This window comes from Epinephelus fuscoguttatus, linkage group LG9 (genome assembly GCF_011397635.1).
Source record: "Epinephelus fuscoguttatus linkage group LG9, E.fuscoguttatus.final_Chr_v1".
NCBI lineage: Eukaryota > Metazoa > Chordata > Actinopteri > Perciformes > Serranidae > Epinephelus > Epinephelus fuscoguttatus.
Genome location: NC_064760.1, coordinates 19,635,127 through 19,662,369, shown reverse-complemented (window position 1 = coordinate 19,662,369; position 27,243 = coordinate 19,635,127). Strand labels below are relative to the sequence as shown.

The 27,243-nt window shown below is 44.2% G+C and overlaps 1 protein-coding gene and 1 long non-coding RNA gene across 2 annotated transcripts; one reads left to right on the top strand and one right to left on the bottom strand.

The window, feature by feature from the left end:
- Nucleotides 1-18,006: 18,006 nt before the first annotated feature.
- npas4a (neuronal PAS domain protein 4a) lies at nucleotides 18,007-24,027 on the top strand. Its single transcript, XM_049586727.1, has 8 exons — nucleotides 18,007-18,553; nucleotides 18,955-19,118; nucleotides 19,210-19,312; nucleotides 19,408-19,717; nucleotides 19,859-19,968; nucleotides 20,141-20,276; nucleotides 20,394-22,174; nucleotides 22,309-24,027. Exons 1-8 carry the CDS (start codon nucleotides 18,379-18,381, stop codon nucleotides 22,335-22,337), a joined length of 2,808 nt encoding a protein of 935 aa, XP_049442684.1. The 5' UTR covers nucleotides 18,007-18,378; the 3' UTR covers nucleotides 22,338-24,027.
- A 350-nt stretch (nucleotides 24,028-24,377) lies between these two features.
- Nucleotides 24,378-25,490, bottom strand: LOC125894965 (uncharacterized). Its single transcript, XR_007450126.1, has 3 exons — nucleotides 25,445-25,490; nucleotides 25,169-25,271; nucleotides 24,378-24,498 (listed from the first exon to the last, which is right to left on the bottom strand). It is a non-coding gene; the product is annotated as an uncharacterized LOC125894965 (long non-coding RNA).
- Between the last annotated feature and the right edge of the window lie 1,753 nt (nucleotides 25,491-27,243).

Here is a 27,243-nt window from a genome sequence, read left to right as displayed (position 1 = left end):
CATATGGTCGCAAAAAACTTGATATTAGGAAAACAGATTTTATATAAAAATGTGTAATTATGAATATTAAATGAATAAATGCTAAAATAAAATTAGTTTCATTGTATTCAAACGTTATAGTGATGCATGTTACAAACTTCATCTTAAATGTGTACTGATACTGATTTTATCCTTGAGCACAGACACAGGTTTAATCTCACACAGGACAATAAAGCCTCTCGTGGCGGACTCCATCCTTAATAGATATATCTCGGCTATTTACAGAGTTATTGTCCCCATGTTCTCCTGTGAGTCTAAGTATAATCCGAGGGACCTTGGGGAGACAGAGAACTCTGAACGCAACTAAAGAGTTCTAGTGAAAAACTTCTGCCCCCTGTTCTATGCCCTGCCTGCTAAAAATAAACTGGATATTGAAAAGCGAAGAGAAAAGGTACAAGGCTACTGGCTCACAAAGCCATGCCGAGAGAGGGAGGCAGGAGTGATGGATAAAGGCGGGAGGTGAGGAGCGGGAGTGTGGGTGGAGCTGTGTGTGTGGGTGTTTGTATGGTTCGTATTCACAGGTTGTGTCTGTCGACGGTTCTGACAGGCTTCGAATAAGACAGAGTGACATGTAGTCGGAGGGAGCAGATACCATGCGTGTTGAGATACCGCAAAGATACTGCAGACATTCTGATTATACACATGAAACTGTATTTATTAAGTGTTATTTCACAGTTGCTGGCATCATTGAGACACAATTTGAAGCCAGAACTAATGAATCTTACATTTTCTACAACACATATTCGGTTCCTTGATCATGACAGGGCTGGAGATTGTCCCAGCATGCACTGCATTTAAAGATAGGATTCAGCTAGAGCAGTGGTTCCCTACATGAAGGGTTGGGACCTCTAAGTGGCGACGATATAAATGTGAGAAGTTACGAAATGACTGAAATGAAACCAGAAAAAAAACTTTTGATATACGAAGTTGTCCTTATGTTTTCATTGTTTCCTCAAGTCTTTGCCTTTTTCTTATAAATTAATGAATCAGAGCTCCAAAAAACCCCAAGTTGTTAGTACACATGACTTGTTTTATGGCGTGACATGTCAGAAAGGTAGCGCACCACTGACCCAGACTTACAAATCCATCTCACCTAGATGTCTCCAGAGTGTAGAAGGAGCACCCAGAGGCCCACCTGCTCTTTAAACATACATTTTTAAAAATGTTCTCAGTCCCAAACAGATCCTGTAATGATCATTTTGGTCTCCCTCAGGACATAAAAGCTGTGGCATCATGGAGGCATAAGGTTCTACAACATGTACCATGTAACCACAACTGGATTTTTAATGCATGATATCCACCTTTTGTCTAGTTCCCCTCATCTCCCACACCACTACACTGTATTCATTTTCCTTGTATTACTATTGTTATTTGATCAGATTTTTCCTGGATACTTGTAGGTCTGATGGAATGATGTAGAAATACATAAAAGCAACAGATACTTAAAGGGACAGTTCACCCTAAAATCATAAATACACATTCTTCCTCTTACCTGTAGTGCTATTTATCAGTCTAGATTATTTTGGTGTGAGTTGCAGAGTGTTGGAGATATCAGCCGTAGAGATGTCTGCCTTCTCTCCAATACTTATCTCTCAAGATAATCCACAGACAATGTTGTGAGCAGTTTCATCTAGTAACTATTTTCTTTCTACCAAACTACACCCACCAACCGTATTACTATGCAGAAGAAGTCCATGAGTAGATGCACTCTTCCTTCTGCACCCATGGGTGGCAGGTGTAGTTTGTTAGAAAGAAAACAGTTCCTACACGAAACTGCTCACAACAAGGTCTGTGGATTATCTTGAGTAACCAGCTCATGATTTCTGGAAAGAGACATTACTGTTGAGTTTTTCAAATGTATTTTTTTGGCACTTTGAGCACCACAAGCTGAGCACCATCTGGTTCCATTATATCGGAGAGTAGGCGGACATATGAAAAACAAATACATGTATTTTTGATTTTGGGGTGAACTGAATTTGAATTTATCAGCACACAAGATGTGATATAAACAAGTATATAAAAATACACATGGCCGGGACCTCTGCTGCATGTCGTAACACCATTGTTTTCTCCCCATGTTTGCTGTCTCTATCTGCTTTTCACCATCATCGACAAAATGCCAAACAATAATCAATCAATAAATCCAAAAAGTGGCTACAGTAGCTTTTTGATTCACTGTCAATGCAGCAGACTGTATGATAATATGAATTAATCCCTTCTCGATGTTTAGTTTCTACATTGTTTTTTTACAAAAGCAAAGCCTAATTTTGATAATGCGTGCAACTGACTACTGAAATCTGCTTTTTATAATGTATCTATTTGTTAGGTTATTCAATAGGAACATTATTTAATATGGAGAAACAATGCAGCAGATGTAATGCTCAGGTAATGGGACGTCTATCTGAAACTAATTTACAGCCAAAAACCCTCGTTAGCTTTTTAAATTCACTTTAAACATCAGATTCGGGGTAAAAACAACAGAGCGGACTGTTTATTTGTGTGTGTATTGTACATAACTCTGCAATGCATGCGCATATACGCAAGAGTATGTGTATATGTACACAGTATCGAGTGGTACATGTACTATGTTTGAAAATCTCATTCTAGTTTTTAGTATGCGACGATTCTGATATCACACTAATGTCCATCTCTCAGCTCCCCAGTCAGTTCCCCTCTACCTCTCTGTGTCCCTAAATTTCTTTTTCTTCCTCAACTCTCCTCTTTACTCTACATCCTCTCTCTCCCTCTCTCTTTTGCGCTCCCGCTTCGATGCAGGAGTGGGAGGTGTTGCTAGGCGACAGATTAGCTCCTTCCTTTCAAGAAGCAGAGCGCAGACCTTGACTCTCTGGGTGTAAAAATAAACAGAAAAAAGAAAAGACAGTCTTAGAGGAAAAAGGACAAGTATCTTTCACCTCTGGCATGAGATCCTCACCTTTTTGTGTTTACCCTGAACCCTCCCTTCCCTCCTCTCCCCCCCATCTCCTGCACTCTTCACCCTGAAGTGGTCCAGAAATAATTCAGGTATTTATAGCCCCATTTATATTTGAGATAAACACAATCTATCGCTCATCGTCAGAAAAAGTGTTGACATTTTGTCTGTAATGAACTTTCATAAGTCATGCTATGATGGAGCTGCTGCAGAGACTGATGATCTGTCCTCTCTGTTCCCTGCGATGTGATGACTAAGGTTGTGGAGGAACATGCTGCTCGTCCCTCATCCGCAGTTTCAATCTATGCCAACGGCCGAAGCTGTGAAAGTCACACCTGTTGGCGACTGTACGAGAGCGTGTGTGTACAGAAAGAGCTAGAACCCTCCTGCGCTTTGTGCATCTGCTCTGTGTGTGTGTGTGTGTGTGTGTGTGTGTGTGTGTGTGTGTGTGTGTGTGTGTGTGTGTGGAGGATAGTGACAGAGAGTAACTGTTGGTGAATGAGTGTGTAATCATGTTAACAACACAGCAAATGGGTGTGAGGAGCACTGCAAGAGATTAGATGAGGGAGTGAATTTAAAAGGTTATGCAAGGTAATATGTGAGTGAGTGAGTGAGTGAGTGAGTGAGTGAGTGAGTGAGTGAAAGAGGAAGCAAGTTAAATGCAGTGAGTGTGAAAGCAGATTAACACATCAGAGAGTTAAAAAAGAGTGAATGCGCAGTCAGCAGAGAAAGTGAGTGGATCTGAGGGTGACCAAGGTAACATGTGTGTGTGTGTGTGTGTGTGTGTGTGTGTGTGTGTGTGTGTGTGTGTGTGTGTGAATCTGGATGAATGAGTGAGAAAGTGAGGGTGAATATGGACAACAGAGGAAGTGAGTAACTGTGTGAGTAAAAGGGAGAGGGTATGGGTGTGTGAGTGAACCACTGAACAATAAAGTTAGTGGGTAAAATGTGCTTGAAAGAGTATTTAAATAATGGACAGTGAGAGGAAGAGCACCTTAATATGTGGATGAAAGAATGAATCTGAATGGGTGAATGAGCAACTAGATGTATTGAGTGAATGCAAGAAAGTAAGAACTGATGTGTGTGTGTGTGTGTGTGTGTGTGTGTGAATGTGTGTATGTAATGTGTGCAAGTAAATATGTAAGCGAGCAAGTTAGTGTGTGAGTAAGTCAGTGAATGAGTGAAGCTATGGGTAATTGAGTGAGCAAATAAATTAGTGTCTGAGAAGAGTGACAGTGTGAATGATGAGGGCAAGTGAAAGGGTGAATGTGTGGATAAGACAGAAAATGTGTGAGAAATCTTAATTCCAACATCCCAAATCACAATTTGCCCCAGAGGGCTTTAGAGCTATCTTATAAGTACATGATTTAGGTCAGGGGTCTCAAACTCAATTACCTGAGGGCCGCTGAGCATCCAGTCTTGTCCCAAGGGGACCACTTCAAGTATTCCACAAAAAATGATTGAAAAAAAAAAGAATTTCGATTGGCGATCATCTCACTGACAACGTAACTTGCTTCAAGTGCTGCATTGGACTCCTTTCTTGCTCTCTGGAAGAAGTTTTGTTGCGTTGACAGTCCTTTCTTTAGCTGTGCAGCTCATTGTGTCCATTCATCTCCCTGGTACTTAGCATACTGCTCTGCATGTTTAGTTGAATAATGCCGCTTTAGATTGTACTCCTTAAACACGGCAATTTTCTCATTGCAGATGAGACAGGTGGCATTCCCCTTAAACTCGACGAAGAAATAATCAGTCTCCCACTTCTCCTGAAACACTCTGTACTCAGCGTCAACCTTTCTTTTGGCCATAGTGTTAGCAGCGTGCCAAATGTTTGGTTTTTTTCTACTTGGTTTCAGTTGTGGTGATGCGTTCAAGGGTCCTAGGATGATGCGCTGAAGGGTCAAACACAGAATCGGGCGTTTTTTCTCAGCCATGACAAGGCTGTATTCAAGGTCCGCTGCGTTCACGGCCGCAGTGGGCCGGATTTCACTATGAATTGATATCAAATAGCGGGCCGTATAGAATGGTCTGGAGGGCCGTGTCTGGCCCCCGAGCCGTGAGTTTGAGACCACTGATTTAGGTGAACAGGTGAATCTGAGTGAGTGAGTGAGTGAGTGAGTAAGCTGGTGGTGGAAGCTCCCAGAACCCTCAGTCTGACATTGCCTCGATTGAAGGCGATTTACAAGGGGGAGAGAATTTGATTTTTCCCTAACCAATCAGTAGAGATCAACGACTCACCCAGAATCTGACGTCATTAGTATCCATGCCTCGGGGGTGCCGAAAACAAGCGAGCGTTGCCTGTTTAAAATGTCTCCATCGTTGTGCACGCCCAGCTGCATCGCCATTAAATCCAGTTTAGCAGCTTCCTTAATTTGGTCCTCCATTAACGCGAGTAGTGGCGAAATACCTCGATAGCATTGTTAATGTGGTCTGTCGGATCTGTAGTGGTCGCCATTGTTGCAATCCTCACCAGTTACCCACCGGCGTACAGCTTGACATCAGCGTGGCGCTGATTGGCTAATCGCTAGACCCGCCCCCACCCCCAGCATTCATTGGTCCGTCCATCGTTTGGACGAGATAAATCGCTAATTCACTGCAGTATGCCAGACCAGAGATGCAAGCCTACTCAGTTGAGTGGGCGGGGTCTACGGTCTGGAACCAGGCTAGGAAAATTCTGCAGCTATGGTAAATAGACTTGCATTCATTCACATTCACACACTGGCGGTCGAGGCTACCATACAAGATGCCTCCTGCTCACCTACACACATGCACACACATTCAATTTGAAGTTCAGTGTCTTGCCTAAGGATGATTTCACATATAGACTGGAGGAGCCGGGAATCAATCCACTCATCTTCTGATTAGTGGACGACCCGCTCTATCTCCTGAGCGACAGCTACCACATTTTTTCATCTAGTGCTAATTAGCAAATTAGCATGCAAACCACAGGTGTCATTTACACTGGGGACGCTAAGTTATGTCCCCTCCAGTTTTTGAAATGGGGCATTTTAGTCCCCTCCATCTATTTTCATCCACTTATCCAGGGCCAGGTCATCGGGGCTGCAGGCTACACAAGGTACTCCACATGCCCCTCTCCCCAGCAACACTTTCCAGTTCCTCCTGGGGGATCCTGAGGCCTTTCCAAGCCAGATATAATCCCTCCAGCGTGTTGTGGGTCTGCCTGAAACACCTCTAACAGGAGGCACCCAGGAGGCATCCTGATCAGATGGCCGAACCACCTTAACTGACCCCTTTTGATGTGAAGGAGCAGCAGCTCTACTCCGAGCTCCCTCCAGATGTCTGAGCTCCTTACCCTATCTCTAAGGCTGAGCCAGCCACCCTACAGAGGAAACTTTCAGCCGCTTGTATCCACGATCTCATTCTTTCAATCACTACCCAAAGCTCATGAACATAGTTGAGGGTTCGGACGTAGATGGACTACTGAATAGAAAGTTTGGCCTTCTGGCTCAGCTCTCTCTTTACCCCAACGCTGCATCACACCGCCTGTCCATCTCATGCTCCATTTTACTCTCACTCATAAACAAGACCTCAAGATACCTGAAATCTTTCACTTGGGGCAGCAGCTCTCTCCCAACCCCAAGGGGGTAATACGCTGTTTTCCAACAGAAAAACAGGGCCTCAGACTTGAAAACAGAGATGAGCAGAGATGCAACTCTGAGGTCCCTAAACCAGACTCCTTCCTCCCTGCAGCTGCATCTTGAGATGCTGTCAATGAATATCACGAACAGAATTGGTGACAAGGGACAAACCTGGCGAATGCCAACACCCACTGAAAACACGTTTAACTTTGTGCCAGGTATGCAGACACTGCTCTCACTTTGGTTACACAGGGACCAGATGGCTCGTATCGACAACTCCAGTTCCCCATATTCCCACAGTACACCCACAGGACTCCTTGTGGAACATAGTCGTAAGCTTTCTCCAAGTCCACAAAGCACACGTAGACTGGATGGACAAACTCCCACAACCCTTCCAGCAGCCCCACACGGGTAAAGAGCTGGTCCACTGTTCCACGACCAAGATGTAAGCCATATTGCTCCTCCTGAATCTGAAGTTGGACAATCAGTCGCAGCCTCCTTTCCAGCACCCTGTGATAAACTTCTCCAGGGAGACTGAGCAGTGTGATACCCTGATAATTGGAGATTACCCTCCTATCCGAACCACCACCCCCCTGGTCTGCCACACCACAGGACACTGAAAAAGCTTGTTGCAAGTTTTGTCCGCATCATCCCCATCACACACGAACCAATAAATGCTAACTAACCAATGAGAATGCTTTGAGAAAAGTTAATTTGCCCAATAAAAAAAACATACAATGTAAATATAGAAGAAACAAATGTGCACTGTCCAAAAACAGACCTACTGATTCTAAAATGACATGTACGTATGCACTGACCTTTAACAAATTGTTTAAACGGTTTCTTCTTGTTCAAGTTTTCCCAACATGTATGAGCAATGAAAGTCCAGGATTTTTAAATTAATTAAAATGCATTAGTGTGTCATTGTTGTGAATGGGTTACTTTCCCAAAGAAAAGAGGAGTAAGTGTATGAGAGTCTTACTGCATTATATTTCTTTATATTTTTAGACCTTGAATTGTCACCAGGCGCCTGTATTTTATGTTTCCCATTGCATAAAAAGACATCATCATAAATTGATGCAGAAGAATTCACCAGAATGCAGGAATTGAAGTGTTTGATGCTCAAAATCTTCTGGGCGAGGACCACCACACCTCCGCTTCATACGTGTGAAAAATCCACCGTTGTGCCTTAACAGAGCCTCACAGAGCTGTTAGCACGGCTGCAGACTCTCAGTCTTGTTTTTATCATTACTGGCTAATGCAACACATTAATTACATTCTGTCTGTCTGAAATTTCTTAATAAATTACATTTGAAAATAACCAAACCTGGCCCAAACCAGACAGCCCATTCACAATGCACCAGACATGCCCTGTGAATGAGTGACTGAGTAAAACAGTTGCTGAGTGAAAAAAATGAATGACTCAGTGAGTAGGAAAATGAATGAGTGAGTGCTTGGCTTAATGTGCCACGATGAGTGATTGTGCTGAAGAGGGTTATAAGACTAAATGAGCCTCCACATGAATACTGAGACAAACAGGAGTTTCTGGCACAAAGACGGCCCACTAATTGGATTCATTTGAGTCCATTTGCTGTCAGGGAGACGAGGCACTCATCCCTCCGACCCCTCGTTCTTCAACCCATCCGCCTCTCCACAGCCATGTTCCTCTCTGCCACCCACCTATGATACCAACACAGCCCTGTCTCATAATGGCAGGGATTATCATGACAACCGCAACAATGGCAGCGCTTGAGACAAGAGAGTGTGTGGGACACCGGGACAGCTTAAGTACCTACGAGACTGCTGGGTGGAAAAAAACAAACAACTTTGAGTGTTTCTGTTCTGGGAGCTCCTGCATAAAGATTTGTGCTATTTTTGCCCAGAGAAAGTCTGCCAGCGCTGTTTTTCTAAAGGCAATCTCTGAAAACACAACATCTTGAAGAAAGTGATGTGTGCTTAGTCACAAATCCAGAGAAAATGAGTTTCACATGTGCTGCAGCAGACTCAGAGTTGGGCTTTATTCAAACAACAGGGAATCAGTTTACCTTACTCTACGCTGAAAACCATTGATCTGCTTGAAAATGCTCAGGTTACTTATTAGGTTAGAGGGCACAGGGCTGCTTGTTTCATGAGGTATGGAAAAACATCATTTATAGCCTAATGTATTTTCAAATCAGGCCACTTTATGTAATTTTCTTCAGGAGATGAGTGCCTGCAGTTAAACCACAACAAAACTGAAGATATGGTCTTTGCCCCCAAACCCCAATAAATCCCCCTAAATCTTACACACAATTCCTTTAATCTCCAAAGTCACTAGGATGCATCCTCTGGAAACAATGACTGTCTGTACAACATTTTGTGGCAGCTGATTGAGTAGTTGTTGAGATATTTCAGTATGGACCAAAGTTGTGTAAGAACTGACTATCAGCCCGACACTGATATCCCAAGAGTTCTTATTTACCTTTCCAATAGCTTGAAAAAATCATGCACTATTTAATCTCACTTCTTGAATACTGTAATGCACTATATTCTCATTAAAGCTTGTTTATAAAGCTGCACTTACTCAAAGGTCCAGTGTGTAGGATGTAGGGGCATCTATTGGCAGAAATAAATGTAATATTCATAACTATGTTTTCATTAGTTTATAATGACCTGAAAATAAGAATTATTATGTTTTTGTTACCTTTAAATGAGCCATTTATACATATGGAGCTGATGCTCTTCCATAGAGTCTGCCATGTTGTTCTACAGAAGTCTAAAACTGACAACACTGGCTCTAGAAAGGGCCATTCGTGTTTTCGTATCAGCCACCTTAGTTCTCTTACACACTTGGCACACAGGAGATGTTTCAGTTCTGCAACTTCACCACTAGATGCCACTAAATCCTACACACCAGACCTTTAAAATCCCCCACCACTCAAAAATGTGTTTTTCTTATGTATATGTCCTCTAAAATGTCTGACCTGGACTATACAAACTTAAATCTGTGCAAAGTTTGTCACTAGAGGGGTGTTTTCACATTCCTCTACTGATGGAGGCAATGTCTGAACACTTGCCTGAAATTTGAGATTCAAACATACACTGGGTGAGCTAGATTAGGTATGTTAAGAAAGCCAACTGCCATCCAACACAACCGAAGGTCAAACTTCAAAACAACACCAACAAAAAAACAAACTAAAATCTTTAGTGGAGAGCGGACTTGTCAGTAAAGAGAGCAGAATTTGTATTGGCATTGTGAAAGTTTCGGCAGCAAACATGGTAGAGTGTGTAGTTTGTGGATGTAAACTAGAACCAGGAGCTTCCTTACCAAACCCCACTGCAGCAGATATTACTTTATGTTTCACAACCATTAACGTTGTCAGCCACCTCCAGCAACAAGCTAACAAACAACCTAAACAGATAAAAGATGCTGAGGACACTTACAACTCTGTTACCAGGGTTTGACTGAGGCTGAATCTCGCCAATTTTCCCTCTAACACCACTGCTACTCATCTTTCACCGGTCAACCTAGTATAGGGCAAGTAGCAAACATGAGAGAACAGGAACCAAAACCTACTGTAAGCAGCACTGATGTGCAGGGCGGAGGACAGATCCAGAATTCTTCAATGAGGGAGAAAAAGTAGATCTGCTTCTGGACCCTTTTCAGAATCAATGTTTTTATAATTATGTGGGAACACCGTGCTAAAGAAAATATTAGAAGTATTTCACATACTTAAAAACGTGTCAGGAGGGGGACTTTACTTGCCTGTAACTAACGTCTCTACACTGGTCATGACCTATCAAATATTTTCATTTCAATGACTCATCAGCTTGAATAAAGAGAGAATAAATAGCCCCAGCGGTGACACTTCACCATCCTAAGAATCTCCTGTTAAAATCTGCAGGGCAAAATGAACCAGAATTCAATAACAAAGCAAAAGGAAACACACAGGATGATGAATATCAGACAGATAAATTACCAGGCTGGAATGGTTTCCTCCCCAGCACCATGCATCCCTTTGTCCAAGATCCAAATTAATTATGTCAAGGTAAGTGTTAATCCACTGAGCTTTGGTAATCATGTGCGGAGCTTTCCTACATAAAGTGAACAATTTTGGCAGCTTTAATGCCCATAAGGAAAATATGTCTTTTCCAAGATGATAATTTAAGAGCTGAGACATAATTTGAGAGCCACACAGTGGGGGTGCAAGAACAACAACACCCAGCACATACACTATGATTTAAAGTCTGAAAGTTTCACACATTCATAAATCAGAAAAAAAGGCTTTTAGTAGATGGAAGGTAAAAATGAATATGTGGGTTAATAAATGAAACAAATCATATACAATTACTGGCATGGTCCTTTAAGTATAAAGAGAGTTTAAATAATTCACTGTCAAATTAAATTGTGGTCGACGGTGACAGCCTACAAGGTCAAACACGAGATGAAAGTAATTCTGTAGTCAGTGGGCCTTGTGAAAATAATCTCTTTTTTTTGTAGTAATAGATTGTTGTCTGTCATTAATTAAGCTAATGATGGCCGATATGAGACAAGGCCACAGACTTGCTTAAAGGCTACTTAATGATGCAGAAGACTTAAATGTGTTGTCTTCTCAATTTAATGTTTCTGTTTTAAATATTCATATATATCAAACAAGAATGCTGGAGTGTTTTACGATTGCTAATGACACTAAGATGCAGAGGACCATATTTGGTACAGCTTGTGGAGAACAATTTGTTAACTGAAAAACCAAAACTTGATGATTTTTGGGTATAAGCACTTTGGGTAAATTAACAGCCAAACTACAGGTGAGGGGTGGAAGGTTTTCTTGAACAAGAGAGCTCAGGGGGAACATATGACGTGTATGAGGGTCCTGAGAGTTTGGTGCTTTACTGAATGGGAGGCGGTGTGAGTCAACATAATAAACAACCCTTTTACAATAACTATCAACTTCAACCCGACGTCATTACCTGCACAAACAAAACATTCTCACTCCCAGCTTGTCAACTACAGCAGCTACACTTCAAGCTATGACGCTCTTGGTACCCCTCTAGCGTCAGTTTTAGATGTGCCAAACTCTGTGTCAATATCTGCTTGTACATGCTACCGTGTCTTTCAAAATAAATTTCTGTCTTCACAGGAAATGTAGGTTTCAACAGGAAAATTACTTTAGGTTTTGGCAACAAAACAATTTAGTTTCAGCTTCAGAGAAACAATTAAGGTTTGGGTTACAATAACTACGATTTTACAGTAAATTAATGAGTATATCACTTGACAACTATGAAACGTGACATAGCCCAGTAGCACACCAAAGGGCAAGCCAAAATCTCAAGGCACACCTGTATTTATATCTGTGCGCAATAACTTCTATAACGTGTGTTACCACAACAATAAGACAATAAAAATAAGAAAAAATAAGACAGGTAGCTTTCATGATATTGTCCACTGACTGTTTTTTCCTGTTTTCTTCCCGTGGTAGGTCGTCTTCACTGGTGCTTTGTTCTAATTTGCTCTGTACATTGTCCCATTCACTGTTTTCTCCTTTTAAATGTTCCTCATCCCTCATACTGGCTGCAAATCAGGACTTTTGATGTGTCACACACTTGTAATTCCCATGTGCCAAAGGCGACAAATAGGTTCCCCCTGAAGGTTTTTTAAATTTAAATCAAGTGTATCACATTTTTAGCCTCTTAATTACGAAATGGGTTTGCACAATACACTGACAGTTACTTAAAAATTCATTCAGAACTTTTTGTATGGGCAGTAGCTCAGTCCATGGGGACTTGGCTTGGGAACCGGAGGGTTGCCGGTTCAAGTCCCCACCCGGACCAAAATATGGAGTGTGGACTGGTAACTAGAGAGGTGCCAGTTCACCTCCTGAGCACTGCCGAGGTGCTCTTGAGCAAGGCACTGAACCCCCCACCTGCTCGGGGCACCTGTCCATGGGTAGCCCCTCACTCTGACATCTATCCATATAATGCATGTAAAAGGTCCTGTTTGTGCATGTGTGTTTATTTCAGGCCTGTGTGTATATGTATATGACAACAGAGTGAAACCACTGAATTTCTCTCTTCAGGGTTTAATAAAGTATATAAAATTAAATAAAAATTAAAATTGAACATTGCAATAATAATGTGTGTTTATCACAAAATCTCAGGGTACAACTAGATTGGCATTACGGCACACTATTTGAGAACCACTGACATAGTCAGCAAGTGACATAGTTGTAATATGACAACTATATCAGGTGATGTACACCAGTAACTACGATGCGGTTATAAAAACTTAAGTTGACTTGTGGTTTCACATGGGACACAAACAGCAGTGTCCTAGGTGAAAGTCTGGTGTGTGTTTGACTCATCCACCACCACTTCCCTTCCTCACATCCTACTTAGACTTTCTCACCCTTTCTACTATATTACTGACATGGACGGGAAAACACTGGAGTTAGCTAAAAGCCCAAGGAGTCTCATTCAGATGCTGTTTGGTGCCTTGTGTGTCGGTAACAAAAGCCAAAGGCCACTGACAAGACTGCTGTATTTGACACCCTGAGAATGTGAACCAATAAAACACAAAATCAGATTGTTGCAAATGTAACATATATGGCCAATAAAAAAAACATCTTAATGAAGAAAACTGATTGAAAACAAAAAGGATCTAAGGAAATTATCACAAGACAATGAGAGTAACCAACTCTTTCCATTAGTGTTTTATCTCCCCATTATTGTCTCAATAAGTTGACTGTTTGTTTAATAAAATGTCAGTAAGTAGTGTAGAATGTCCATCACCATTTCCCCCAGCCCTAAACCTAAAGAAATTCATCATGCTATCACCGCCAGCCTGTCTACCACAACAACAAACAGAGAAGCTCGGACTACAACACACACAGAGGGAGTGTGACTCCATTCTCTATTCAGGACGCCATTACTCCACTACATCCTCACATAGTTTTCTGTAATATTCATGTTCTGAATGTTGTATACAGCTCTTTTAAGGTGATTTATGAGGAATTATTTTCTATGACCTCTGTAAATAATCATGTTGTTTTCTTGATTCAACTCGAATTAGCCAAGTTAACCTGTTCTCTGAGTGTCCATCAGCATTTCTGTGGTTTTACTAATTCAAAAACAAATTTCTTTTAGTCTGTAATTGCTAAATCTAAAATTGTTCAGAGGACACATTGAACCATGTGACTCTAAAGTCATGATTCTCACATTTACAATATCACTGCACTTTTCCAGTTTTGTGTTAAGGACATCCTCACTTTAGGGCGCTCACCTGTGTCACCTTAACACTGTTGTATCACGTCCAGTAGGAGGGATAACATCTGGATGATCTTTAAAACCAAACACATGCAGCCGGCTCACTTCTCAGCGACTTAGTGAAAGGTTATTAGATGCACCTGAAACAAAGAGCACGACTCAATTTCAGTCCTTTCTTGGTTTAATTTAAAAAAAGATTTGCACAACCCCTGTCCAATTATGTCTTCTCTGAGTGAACTGCTCTAATAAATGAGTGTGACGCTGCATGCAGAACAGCCAAAAGGAAAACTGATGTCACTGTCATGACACATTATAGTCCCCACTTTAGCTACAGACTGGTCTGTGATGTATTTCTATCTGCTCTGCAGGCGCTGCTCGACCATGTGATGTGCAGCAGAGATGACATACACATATCTCTCATTTCTATGGCTTCAAGAGCTCAAGGGAAGCTTTAACTGCACGCACTGAAAGTGAGAACTAGAGGTAATTTTTAGTGGAAATAAGTCAAATAATCAGTACCATGGGTGCGGATCCGCCAATCTTCTCTGATCTGCTGGTCACAATCTGCTACCTTTGGTTCATTGCTGAACAGGAAGGAAGCAGTGATGGAAATAAAGCTATAGAAGAAGAAACAGAGATGGCTGAGTCATCAAATAACAAATATGAGACAAAAACAGACCTCAAAAGAGAAGAAACACACACACACACACACACACACACACAGGGATTGAAATGAGTAAAACTGAAGCAAGAAGCAGGATGATTCATCAATGAGCTATCTTCTGCATATTGAAAACCGTCAGTGGGCCAAAGTAATCAATATTGTTTTAATAAATGGGGCCTCCTCCTGTTGACTCTCCATTCATCTAGTTTATGTAGATAACAGATCAAGCTCTGTATTCCTTTAGAAATACATTTTCGTCCAAACTCAGATCAAACTGTTAAACCAAGCAGCACTGATCACATAATGTTATAAACCAAGATCCTGTTATTCATTTATTTATTCATTTTCTGTAACCGCTTATCCTGTTAGGGGTTGCGGGGGTGCTTGTGCCTATCCCAGCTGATACTGAGTGAGAGACGGGGTATACTATCACAGGGCTGACAGTTAGAGACAGACAACCATTCACACTCACATTCACACCTACGGACAATTTAGAGTCACCAATTAACCTGCATGTCTTTGGACTGTGTGAGAAAGCTGGAGTACCTGGAGAAAACCCACACTGACAGAGGAAGAACATGCAAACTCCACACAGAAGGGCTCCCCCACCCGGGGTTCAAACCAGGAACCCTCTTGCTGTGAGGCAATGATGCTAACCACTGCATCACTGTGCCTCTTTAAACATTTCCAGAGACATAAGGAGAAAACAGACCTGGCTGACGTTGGTGATCTGACAATAGGCTAACTCATCTGGATGTAGGTATAGCTTAGCTTGCTAGTTAGCTAGCTTTTTGCTAACATTAGCTCACTTATGATGTAATATGACAGTTTCCCAGCCACCACCCTGCCGCCCAGTTCTGTTATTGTATAGCTTATTTCTCACCTCTTGATTTCAGAAATATAATTCAGTGCAGTTTGGCGGTAATATAAACATTTCTGAACAAGAAATGGGCGTCATACTGTTTCCTGTATTGTCAAAACGGAGGCTGAAAAAACTCCAATCAAACGTCAGAACTACACAGTGCTGATCAAATATGGACCAAGATTATGTTACTGCGTTTCCTATTTCTCACCTAAAATGTTTTCAGAAACGTATTTTCTTACCATTTAACTGTTATCTATGATTGCTTGTTAGCAGCTAGCCACCGCCATATTGTTTCATGTGGAAAAGCCAACTGCCGAGCTCGTTCTACGTCACCCACCAGCGGCGCGGAGCAGGGCAGTCTGGTAGTTGTAGGTTTTCAAACGTGAATGCCACAGCCCTTTAAAAAAAAGGCAGTTGCATCTTCCTACTACATAGACAGCCTAGTTTATGAAAAGACCATCTTTCCAACAGTAAAATACTTCCTTACGGATACACTGCATTGAATTAATTAAGTTCAATTGTTGACTTCAGTGCATCTCCAGTGCATCCTCCCAGATCGACCTCTTCCAACTTCACCCCTCACTTACATTCACTCACCAGTGCTCAACAGCTAACACCTCCTGAATTACAATTAAACATTTAAATATTGTAGTGTTGTGGTCCTTGCTAGTGAAGCCTACATTAATTCCCTGGAGACTTGCCCTAATCTTAACCACAACAACTGCATGTCTAACCCTGACAATGACCACGAACCCAGTCTCAGCCCTAAAATATTAGGATTTACCATGTGGGGCTTTGCATTATGTCCCTAAATGGGAGGTGGGTTTGTGGCCACAACATGAGCAATACCTATTCTCACACATACACACGCATCAAGGGAGATTTTAGATTGCCTTGTGAGTGCACAACAGCCGGAACATGCTCTCCAGTTTATTTTCAAAAGGGAAATAATTTGCCACCATCCCCAAAAATCATCTCCTCATACAAAGTAATTATAAGAACAGCGTCACAAATGTGGTCATAATTTGAGGAAACATGAGAGTGTTCTTGTTTGGGGGGGGGGGGGGGGGGGCAGCGGCACAGATCCCGGGGTGTGTGTGTGTGTGTGTGTGTGTGTGTGTGTGTGTGTGTGTGTGTGTGCGTGTGAGCGCGCGCTTGGCTCCACATGTGAAGCACATACTACAGATCTATTTTGGGGGGCTAAAAGTGAAATCTCCTCATCTATAAATAGGAGGATCGGAGCGGGGATGCGGGGGCGCGCCTCGCAGTCCTTGTGCCGGTCACCGGTGGGACCTATTTTTAGAAACAACGCGGCTTACCTCACGTGCGACTGGCGACAGGTTTTTTTTTTGCAGGTTGCGCAATACCCGGCTGCTGTTTGCGCGCGCATCGAATTATTCATGAATGTCATTCATTAAATTGGCTTCACTTTTCATAAGGCTTTTTAAAGATCGACCTTGTGAGTTGAAAATAGAGAGGGAACAAAGCCCCGACTCACACATCAACGTCATTTGAGAGGAGATGGTTACTGGTGTCTGATGGTGTATAAGGTGGCTTTTAAGGGTCTTACTGGTCAAGCTGGGCAGCTGTTTGTTCCATTTCTGTCAGTATATGTAGGTGATCATGGTTTGATTGTTACCTAAGAAAATAAGAGCCCCCAGAGTAAATCCAGTGTTGCTCTATTCTCTATTTCTCTCATGATATGAAAAACTTTATTGTCCATCATAAGGCAAAGCAGATTTATATCTGGCGTGGATCACACAGCACTAAGTGTATGTCCTATAGCCATTTTATTATATTAATATTGAGTAAAAAATATTCATAGCATGCCACAGCCTCTTAACAACAAGAGAATATGAAATTGCAGTAAAGGCATGGATCATGCGCAGGATTCATGTCTAACAGGCTAAAAAATGGAGGCAAATTCTGTGTATATTTATGCATCCATTTCTGTTTTCGGCTGATTTCCATTCATAAAAGGCGACAGAGAGATGGAGCGATGTGAAACAGCCGCAGCATCCATGTCCGCCTCCTGCAACAGCAGCTCGGTGACCGAGCATGTTGTCTTCATCTCTGCACCATCACTCTCACATATTTCAAATGTTGTCAGTAAATGTGCTCGAAATGAAACGCCTGAATCGCACCTAACGAGCACCCGCCGTGTGTACTGACAGGTCCGGGGCAAACGGGCAGTGACGGCCGGGTAGCCTACCTCAGGTGCCAGACATATAAACACAGAGACCTCGTTCGTATGCAACCCAGTCTTCCCATCCCCCCTGCGCCCCCTCCTCCTCCTCCAATACACCGGAGTCCGGTGACTCCGTTTACGTTTTACGCTTGCTCCGCCCCTTACTCGGTTTTGTCCAAATCGGGCTTTTTGCGTCGCCGGAGCTCCCGATTTCAGCCCGACGTCATCACCGAGTAGAGGGAAGAGCTGACGTCGAGGAAGAGTCACCGAAAGGAGAGGGCACGGGAGAGGGAGGGGGGAGAGTTTCACCATTGCTAACACTGATATGAGACATATCCATCCCCCTCGGCCCCCACCTTCTCCTCCACCCCCCTCCCTCCCTTTTACGTCGGTGTCAGTGCGTTGGGAGCCCCCCTACTCCGGCGGAGTCCCAGGCTATATAAGTGACCGGCGAGCAGAGTCCCTCAACCAGATTTACGGTTCCCGGACTTCAGAGCGAGAGACGGCTCCCACAGCCGCCGATTCACCTGCACTCCGAGCGGGGGGACAGACATCCAGCAGCCGGCCAGCATCCGAGCTGGACGCTGTGGCGGAGCTAACACGGACGCAGAGAGGACAGGAGAAGGTTTTTAAACCTTTCTCTGGAAACCAACAGAGATGAGAGTCCAATAACACACCTCAGAGCTTTTCTTTTTCCACTTTTACAACCTGTCTCTTAACACATCTCGGAGACAGGGGCAGCCCGACTACAGCCGAGCCACGGCGTTTGAACAACACTCCGCTCTCAACTCTCCAACTCACATCTGGAGGAATTTCGATAGTTCACAGCTACAGTAGCTACAACAACCGGCCACAATGTACCGCTCAACCAAAGGAGCATCCAAGGCTCGACGGGACCAGATCAACGCCGAGATCCGGAACCTGAAGGACTTGTTGCCCATCTCCGATGCAGATAAAGCGCGGCTCTCATACCTGCACATCATGTCACTTGCCTGCATGTACACCAGGAAATCCGTCTTCTTCACTCAAGGTAAGCATGAAACCACTCTGAATAACTAAACGACCTGTTGATGAATCGCTTGTGCTGCATACTGACTGCAATCTCTCACAGTGGTGGAATCAACAAGTGTTTTAGTGGCACTGCAGGCGTTTAACTTGAGATACATCTCATTTTTGGACAAACTGTGGCCATGTGGGTCATTAATCGATCGCCAATAATCATTACAGAAGCCAATAAAGGCATTTTAAAGGCAATTTGTCGCTGTCCGTGGTGCTGAGATGCTTCAGCACCATGAATACAGCCGCACCGCTGTCCATGGTGCTGAAACACTGCGGCCACTGCTTCTCTTACTGCGGTGATCCCATACGTTGTGTTCAGGTTTAATAACACATTGCTGTTCTGTCTCTTTCCACACATGTTTGTCTTTATAGAGGCGGGAGCTGCTGCTAGTCTCGAGGAGAGCGCCAGGTTACTGTCTTTCCACGAACTGTCGGAGTTGATGCAGGCACTGCCGGGGTTTCTGATGCTGCTGACTGGGGAAGGGAAGCTCCTGTACCTGTCAGACAGCGTCTCCGAGCACCTTGGACACTCCATGGTGAGTAGAGAAATATTCAAGCTCCACTTTGGGCTTCATAAATGTGTTATTTTTTATTAATATCATTATTATTATTATTGCAATTTTCCAGGTGGATCTCGTGGCACAGGGGGACAGTGTGTATGATATCATCGACGCCTCAGACCACTTAATCATGCGGAGCAACCTGTCAACCTCCACGTCACTTGAGATGGGTAAGGCAAACATTCAAATTACACCTTTTTTTTTCCATCCCTCCACCTGATGCGGACTGATTGATTCCTAACAAATCTTCTCTCATCCTTCACAGACCGTCTCTTCCGCTGTCGTTTCAACACCTCTAAGTCCGTGCGGAGGCAGAGTGCTGGGAACAAGCTGGTTCTGATCCGAGCTCGCTGCCTCTCTCCCCCCTCCACATCTCCTGCCGCCGGGTCCTACTGGACATCCAACCCAGTCTGGGTGTGTTTCTGCTCCCCTCTGGAGCCCCACCCGACCCGCTCCGGCCCCGGGGCAGAGAGGGAGTCCACCTCCACCCCTGCCCTCGCCGAGACCAACTTGTTCCTGGCGTGCTTCCACTCCCAGCATGGCCGGGACATGAGGCTGGAGGCGGCCCACGACAAGTGAGTTTACACAAACAAAACCTCACCCTCACCTGTTGCTTTAATGTTTACTTGTATATCGATCTGTTTATGAGATAACTAAAGTGGTATAAAAAAAAAAAATGATCCTCCTAACACATCACCGCCCACTCTCTCCCACAGTGTGCGCGCCTATCTCGGCTTTGATGTGACAGCTTTACGCTCTCGCTCCTGGTACAGCCTCCTCCACCCACAGGATCTGTCACATGCCTCCGCTCAGCACCGCAGCCTATGTAAGTGTACTCTTCACACATACCGACCAGTTACAACCGTCCATGCCCACACAGTTACACACACATCGTGCCCACTGGCACATCCACGCAGTAGAAAAAGAAAAAAAAACACTATGATGATTAATAGGATTACAAACCGATGCCAACTTGTGCTGTGACTGTTGTTTAACAGTGAGAGAGGGAGGAGAAGGCAGAGCTGAAATGGTGGTGCGTGTACAAGCTCAGGACCAGTCGTGGGTTTGGCTCTACATGGTGCTTCAGCTGCAGCCCGGAGAAATCCCCATCAGCAGCAACAACTACATCATCAGGTATGTACTGCCCTTTTTTAAACTACACACCCCTCCTCAATTTCATGACTGATAAATACAGGCAGAAACAGAATCTTTACTTCCTGTTTCTCCTCTGGTTCCTCTTCCCTCTCTCAGTGATTCTGAGGCCTGGTCAGTGCGTCAGCAGCTCAGCTCAGAGCAGACCCAGCTGACCCTGGTTCTGAGTGGTGGCACCTCTCAGCAGGAGGGTATGAGCCTCCAGTCTCCAGAAACCCTGTCCAGTCCAGACCAGGTCTTCACCCCAGGCAGCAGCGGCCTGTCAGCCCAGTCCTTTGACTTCAGCACCGCTGGCTGCAGCGTGGGCTCCTCCGATGAACCAGGGAGCTCTGCTGCTGAGGCCATGCAGCTGGAGGGTGACCCTCGCTCCAGTATCTCCTCTCTGGAGGAGGAAAGCTTCTTTCAGCAGCCTCCCAGAGAAAGCCCCTCAGCTGCCTCCTCCCCGACTCCAGTCACTGTTGAAACAGTAGCAGACTTAGACTTTTTAACCCAGAACATTCTCCTGCCACCTTCCTTCCAGCTTGACCCTCCGCTGCCGGCTCTTCCCCTGCCTCTCCCCCCAGTTCCTGCTGCACAAGCTCAGCAGACCAAAGAGTTTGTGTGCACACCACCCTACACTCCCCACGTTGCTGGGTCTAGCTTCCCATTTGGCGAACCCCTCTTCAGCTTCGACCCCACTGGCACAACTACTCCCCCGCCCTCTGCTACAACTGCCACCGCCACCACCTCACTGGCCCCTTCAACTTCCTCCTCAGCCCCACCAACCACCGCCTCAAGCCCTGCTCCCCCCACCACCCTGTCCACCAAGATCCCCCTTACGCTGCCTACTCCCTCCACTGACTTTCTCTTCTCTATTGAGCCCTGCAGTGGAGCCCTTTATGAGAAACTGCCCCCCACACCCGACAGCCCCGGAGACGGTGACTGCACAGTGATGACTCTGCCCGAGGTTCGGGGTCCACTTTATGTAGATGTACCACTGGGGCCCCTCCAGTGTCCCCCTGAGGGCCTCCTCACCCCCGAGGCATCACCCGGTAAACAGCCGTGCCTCTCCTTCTTCTCCCTGGAGAGAGAGAGGGAGAAGGAGAGGGCAGAAATCTCCCTCTTAGCTCAGCACATCAGCTCACTGGCAGAGGGATTCTACCTGGATCCACTCTTGTCCAAACTTTCTCCTCCCTCCATGTCACCCTCCTCCTCCCCTCCCTCCCCCTTCCTGTCTCCCGACATAGAACCTGCTGATGTTGATTCAATCCACATGCTTAGGGAGTTTTATCCCATCAAAGCATGGAGAGGTCTGGACATTCCCATGTTCCTCGACGACGATGACTCTCTGTTTGAAGAGAGCATCCTAGAAACCCTCCTCCAAGACAACTTTGTTCCTCCTCAGTCCCCCGGCCTCTCCAACCCCTCCCCCTCCACCTCCCCAATGCCCAACCCCTCCAGCCCGATTTCTCCTCAAACCCCAGTGTGCTGGCGCCAACCCTCCCAGTTTGAGGGAGTGGGCCACTTCTGTAGCGTCCAATCGGCGCAATGTAACTCCATGGCTGGGTGCGGGGCGACTGTGGCTGCTGAGGCCGGGGCGAAGGTGGAAGGGGAGGGGCTAGCGGAGGAAGCAATGGAGATCGAGGTGGTGTCATCTCCTGTGTCCTCTTGCTCCTCCATCCCAGCTTCCCCTCCCCTCATCCTCACTGCCTCCCCCAGCCCCGCCACCTCCACGCCCATCGTCTCGCCCACGCCTGTGTCTTGCAATCAGTCCCTCCTGGAGGAACTGGCCGTCCTGGAACCCATGTTTGGGGCAGGTGCCTCGATCGCCCCTGGCTTAGGGCAACAACCTGAGTTGTATCAACTCCAATGTCATCCATCGCCACAGTGCTTCCACAAAGGTAAGAATCTGTCTTTTCTCTCCTTTTTTTTTTTTTTTTTTTTTTTTTAAATCTTGTTAAATGAGATGAAAAACCATTTTTGAAAATACACAACTAACGTCCTCTTTCTCTCTTTTCCCTTTTTTGTCTTTCAGATGGGAGTGGAAGTGTTCCTCCGTTCTAAAATAAGTCTGTGACTTACTTCATTAAGTATGGCATATTGTCATATTTTGTGGAGCCCCTTTTACTGAAAAGTAAAAAATTATTAAGTGTATAAATATACATAATGTATATACAACTTAAGGACTTTAACTCCTACATGTCTCCTAAGAACAAAGATTGGCTTTATATTTTTGTTCAGTCATTAATCTGTACAAAACTGGTGCAACATTTACATGATGGTTCAACCACATGGACCCATAACTGACTGGGTTTTGGGTCCATGTGGTGTCTTTCAGCTTCTCTGTAACACAAGCTTCAGATATGATCAGACAGAGAAACATCTCTGATCTTGTAAGCGCTGTTTAACTACCAGATGCGCATTTGTATTCACTCGTAGTGAAAAATCTGTTGTGAACAAAAAAGAGAACATTTCTTGCTATTTCAATAGAGAGATGAATTATAGCACTTTTGCCTGACATGCAGCAACGCAAACCCAAACCTCAAATGTATTGGAAGTCAAATGTTTACAAATTTTTTACATCCTTAGGATGACCACTAGCTGTACATCAAAATGAGTTCTTGCTAAGAACTCCTCTATCCCGTCTTCAGAGCCGGTACAGCTCTGATTTGACAGCACTCTTCCTCACAGCCTTAAAGGCAACATCATAAACAGTGATCACATTTAAACCAGAGATACTTTGAGCTTTGAGTTTGCTGCTTCAAACCTTTAACATTTCATATTTATCTCTCCATCTAAAATCTTGTGTATCAATGTGATGTGCAATCAAAAAAGAAAAAAAAAACATGTGAAGAGATCCTGGCATGTGAAGATCTCAACGATGTTGAAGGTGTCCATTGCTTTACAAGATGCAACACCAAACAAGTTCTGCGGAGCTCTGATCATGCCACAAATCCACTCTACGTTGTACTGTACATTAGACTCTGAATGTGGGCTCTTCAGGTCCCCGCTGGCCTGAAGGCAGTCGGCTGGATATTGTTGCAGCATCAATATTTGCAATGCTGGCAGCTTATAGCGGCTTCTGTGTGCCTGAAACGGCCCTGACCTGCTGAACTCTGAACTCTTTATCATGTCCATTCAACATGGACTTTTACATCGTTGCTCCACTGGAGTGCGGTGTAGTGAGGCACAATTGACTATGTGAATGAGCGATTCTTCTTTTTTGAGAGGGGTTAGAATACAAAAGTTTTGTTTTAAAAAATGAAAATAGGGATGGGGTGCTATTTCTATTCAGTTACCAAGCGACACGGGTTGAGAATGGTACTATTCCCATGGTGTCGACATGCTCACGTAGAGTTGTCTACGGTCAAGTAAAGGATTGATTCCTACGTTCTAGCTATTCAAGGCTAAGTTAATATACATGTGTAAAATTACTATATTGTATGTGTGATATTTGAAAAAGATGTTATTGCATATGCATTATGTCTGTGGATATAGGCATATGTTCTTTTCAGAAAGGTTGTACACATTTGTACATTTGTATGAAACATTGGTTATTGGTCTGTATATATATAAGAAAGAGATTTTTATTGCATAAGATGGAATATATTCTAAACATCTTACTTACTGCAGAATGGACATTGTGGACCAGTGTTCTATTGTGTTGCTTATAAGTGTATTTGATTGTCATACAAATGCATTTATATTAAAAGTGCACTTAATGCGGCTGATGCATTTGTGTCGTCATAGTCAAGCCCCTTGTTCCTCCCTCAGTCTCATCATCATCATCATCATCATCCCACCATCCCTGCCTCTTTTCCTCCCTCCCATACACTCTCCTCCATTTCTTCCCCTGGAGCGAGTTTCGCTCAGCAACAGCACTGACGCACACACATGACGAGACAGAATGAGACACTATCTGACTCAGACTGACGCACACTCTTGGCATCGAGGTTTTTGCGTGCGAGCGGGGCGCACACAGGCACACACAGTTGGCCTCCCACTTATGATGATGCACGCACACACATAATAGTAGGCATATGACCCCCCCGCCACCCTTTTTTACAAATCACAGTAGCCCACATTCACTCGATGTACCTGCGACTCTATCAGCGCTTGGCGTGGTGTAAGACTCCATATATAGGCATTCCTGCTCAAGAGCTCTGACTGAAACAGCCTCCCGTCTATTCTCAGCCTCCATTCAGAAGGATCAGAGAGGGGAGGGCTGGAGAGAGAGGGGAGACAAAGAAGGAGTGAGAGGAGGCTAAAATTAGAGGTACAGTAAAGAGGGATGTGGGACAAACTGATGCTCTGTCGCCACAGGACGGAGAGGTGAACGTAGTCAAAATCACAGCAAAAAATACACTATAATAACCCACTTTCTGTAAATCATAATAGAAAAAACATAGATGTGATTTATGGATCATTTTCTGCCAGATCTCATTACCTTAACCACATAAAATATAATCAGAATTTATTACGTGTAAGGCGGCAAAGCTCTAAATATTATACTGGTTTACAGCAAGTGAACATTTTGTTCCATCACTAGCTGCTGCTGCTGCAGTGTCTGGGATGGAATGAAGATGAACAGTGGAAGAAGCTCTGCTCAGCTGACTGCTGCTATCTTCTGGCAAAGACAAGTACTGCAGCAGAGAGGAGCGACGTGTGTGTTGTGTAAGAGGCCATGTTAGGAAAAGGTTATAGAGAGGGCAGAGTTAAGGACAGTTTTATACTTCATGTTCGCTGAACCAAATATTAATAATAACTGACACTAAAGATTACATAAAGGTAGAGGCCATGTAGTGCTGGATGATATGGTTGAGATTATTATTAGAATATTACACATATACACGCATTTTTAAAAGTATGACTTAAAATAATACTCATATACTCACATGCACACTGTTGTTGGTTGGTGAAGTTGTTCTCCTGTCCACAGTGGCCTTGAAGACACCCAATCCTTCTTTGTATTTCCGCAGACAGTGTTTCCTTGCAGAGCTGCGGAGGAGGAATAGTAACACAAAAGGTGCAAATTTGTGCTTTTACATTAACAGCGTGCAATCTGTATCATGTACAAATACATATTCATATTGCTGTGGCCATGACCAAAGCCTGAGTGTGACCAAGGACACTTTGAGGGGACAACAGGAGCTGAAAATTGAACCACCAACCTTGAGATTAAAAGATGACATTGTCTACCTCCTGAGCCACAGCCACCCAAGACTGCAAAGCTGGAAGATTCCCAGATTCAGCTTAACTTCAGAGGTGTGAATCGAATGAGGACATCCTATACATATTGAAATCACTTGAAAGAGGGATTTCCTGACTGCCAGTATGGAGAAAAGGAACAATTAAAGCAAAGAGAAAGATTCTGAATGTGCACTGATCAGCCTCAACATTAAAACCACTGACAAATGAAGTGGATAGCATTGATAATTTCAGTACAACGCAATGTTCTGCAGGGAAACCTTCAGTCCTGGCATTCATGTGAATGCCACTTGACCTACCCAAACACCTTTGCAGACCAAGTACACCCCCTCATTGCAACAGCACTCCCTGATTGCAGTGGGCCCCCAGCAGCACAATGCACCATGACACACCATAAAGACTGCTCAGGAGTAGAATGAGGAATGTGACAAAGAGCTCAAGGCGTCAACCTGGCCTTCAAATTCCCAATCTGAGCATCTGTGGGACACACCAGTACCCCACCTCACAACCCACAGGACTCACAGGATTCACCGCCACAGGACACTCCCAGAGGTCCTGCCTCCCCACCTCAACAGTTCAGAGGCTCCATCGTGGATCAGACTTGTCCCTGGTGTACTGGGACATCCCATGGATGCTCGATCTGATTGGGATCTGGGGAATTTGGGGGCCAGGTTGACGCCTTGAGCTCTTTGTCACCTTCTTCGGACCTTTCCTGTGCAGTTTTTGAGGCATTGCATGGTGTACTGTCCTGCTGAGGAGGGCACTGCCATCATGGAGTGCTGCTGCCATAAGGGGGTGCACTTGGTCTGTGAAAAAGTTTGGGTGGATGGTGCCAAAAATCATGTTGACTAAATATTTTCCGCCTGGACTGATTTTCGTTCATTTTCTTTCTTTTTTTTTCTTTTAGAAATGATGGAAAAGTCTAAAGACTGTCCACCAATTAGACAGAATACAACACTGAGGGATCTCCCATAGCTTAGACATTCACACCCCTGTCCAGGTGGTAGCATGTGCATATTAATTACCTATTGTCTAGTCTTGTCTCTGATCTCAAGTTCATGACCTAGATCTCTAGCAAGCTTTAGGCATCACATTGGTAGACTATCTATCTACATACCACTACAAAATGTCATTGCTGCAGAGCGTCCTAAGTTTCTTTAAACAGCCCAATAACTGTGACATGATAAATGAGTTAAAGAAAACAAACAAACAAATGACACTGTCGTTAGCACAAGCTACCACAGCAGCGGCTAACATCTGACACCGAGCTTTTGAATGGTCCCAACAAACTCACACAGACGCTGAAAAGGCTCGACTCTGTCGTTAAACCCGTTATAACCGCTAGGTAATGTTAGCTGTGTGATGCTAACAGTTAGCCCTATCGTGGAGTGTGTGAATAGACCAAGCCCTAACCTCCGGGGGAGACGAGTGAAACCAAGGCGGAAGTGCCAAAAACTGCAGTTCACTGACTGTCCACTTGAGAACTTGAGATTTTTTTCTAACTCTTCCGTTTAAATGTTATTAAGGTTTGAAATTGCGCATAATTAAGGGCGTGATCACTTTGACTGACAGGTCGCACCATCACGGGTGGCTAACTAGCATGCTAACTAGCTAACTAACTAATCAGTAATAGACTATAGATTATTTTATACAGTCTATGGAATAGACTCTGTCCCTAGCATCGAGCTAACAGTCCCGCAACATTTAAATGACCCACAGATGGGCTGAGTGAATCAATATGCCCAGCGACACCCCCACAACC

Bases quoted from the DNA above. Each gene is read 5' to 3' on its own strand.
- npas4a (XM_049586727.1), top strand. From the start codon at position 18,379: ATGTACCGCTCAACCAAAGGAGCATCCAAGGCTCGACGGGACCAGATC. The intron at 19,119-19,209 runs GTGAGTAGAGAA...GCAATTTTCCAG, and splicing joins AGCACCTTGGACACTCCATG to GTGGATCTCGTGGCACAGGG. The intron at 19,718-19,858 runs GTGAGTTTACAC...TCTCTCCCACAG, and splicing joins CTGGAGGCGGCCCACGACAA to TGTGCGCGCCTATCTCGGCT.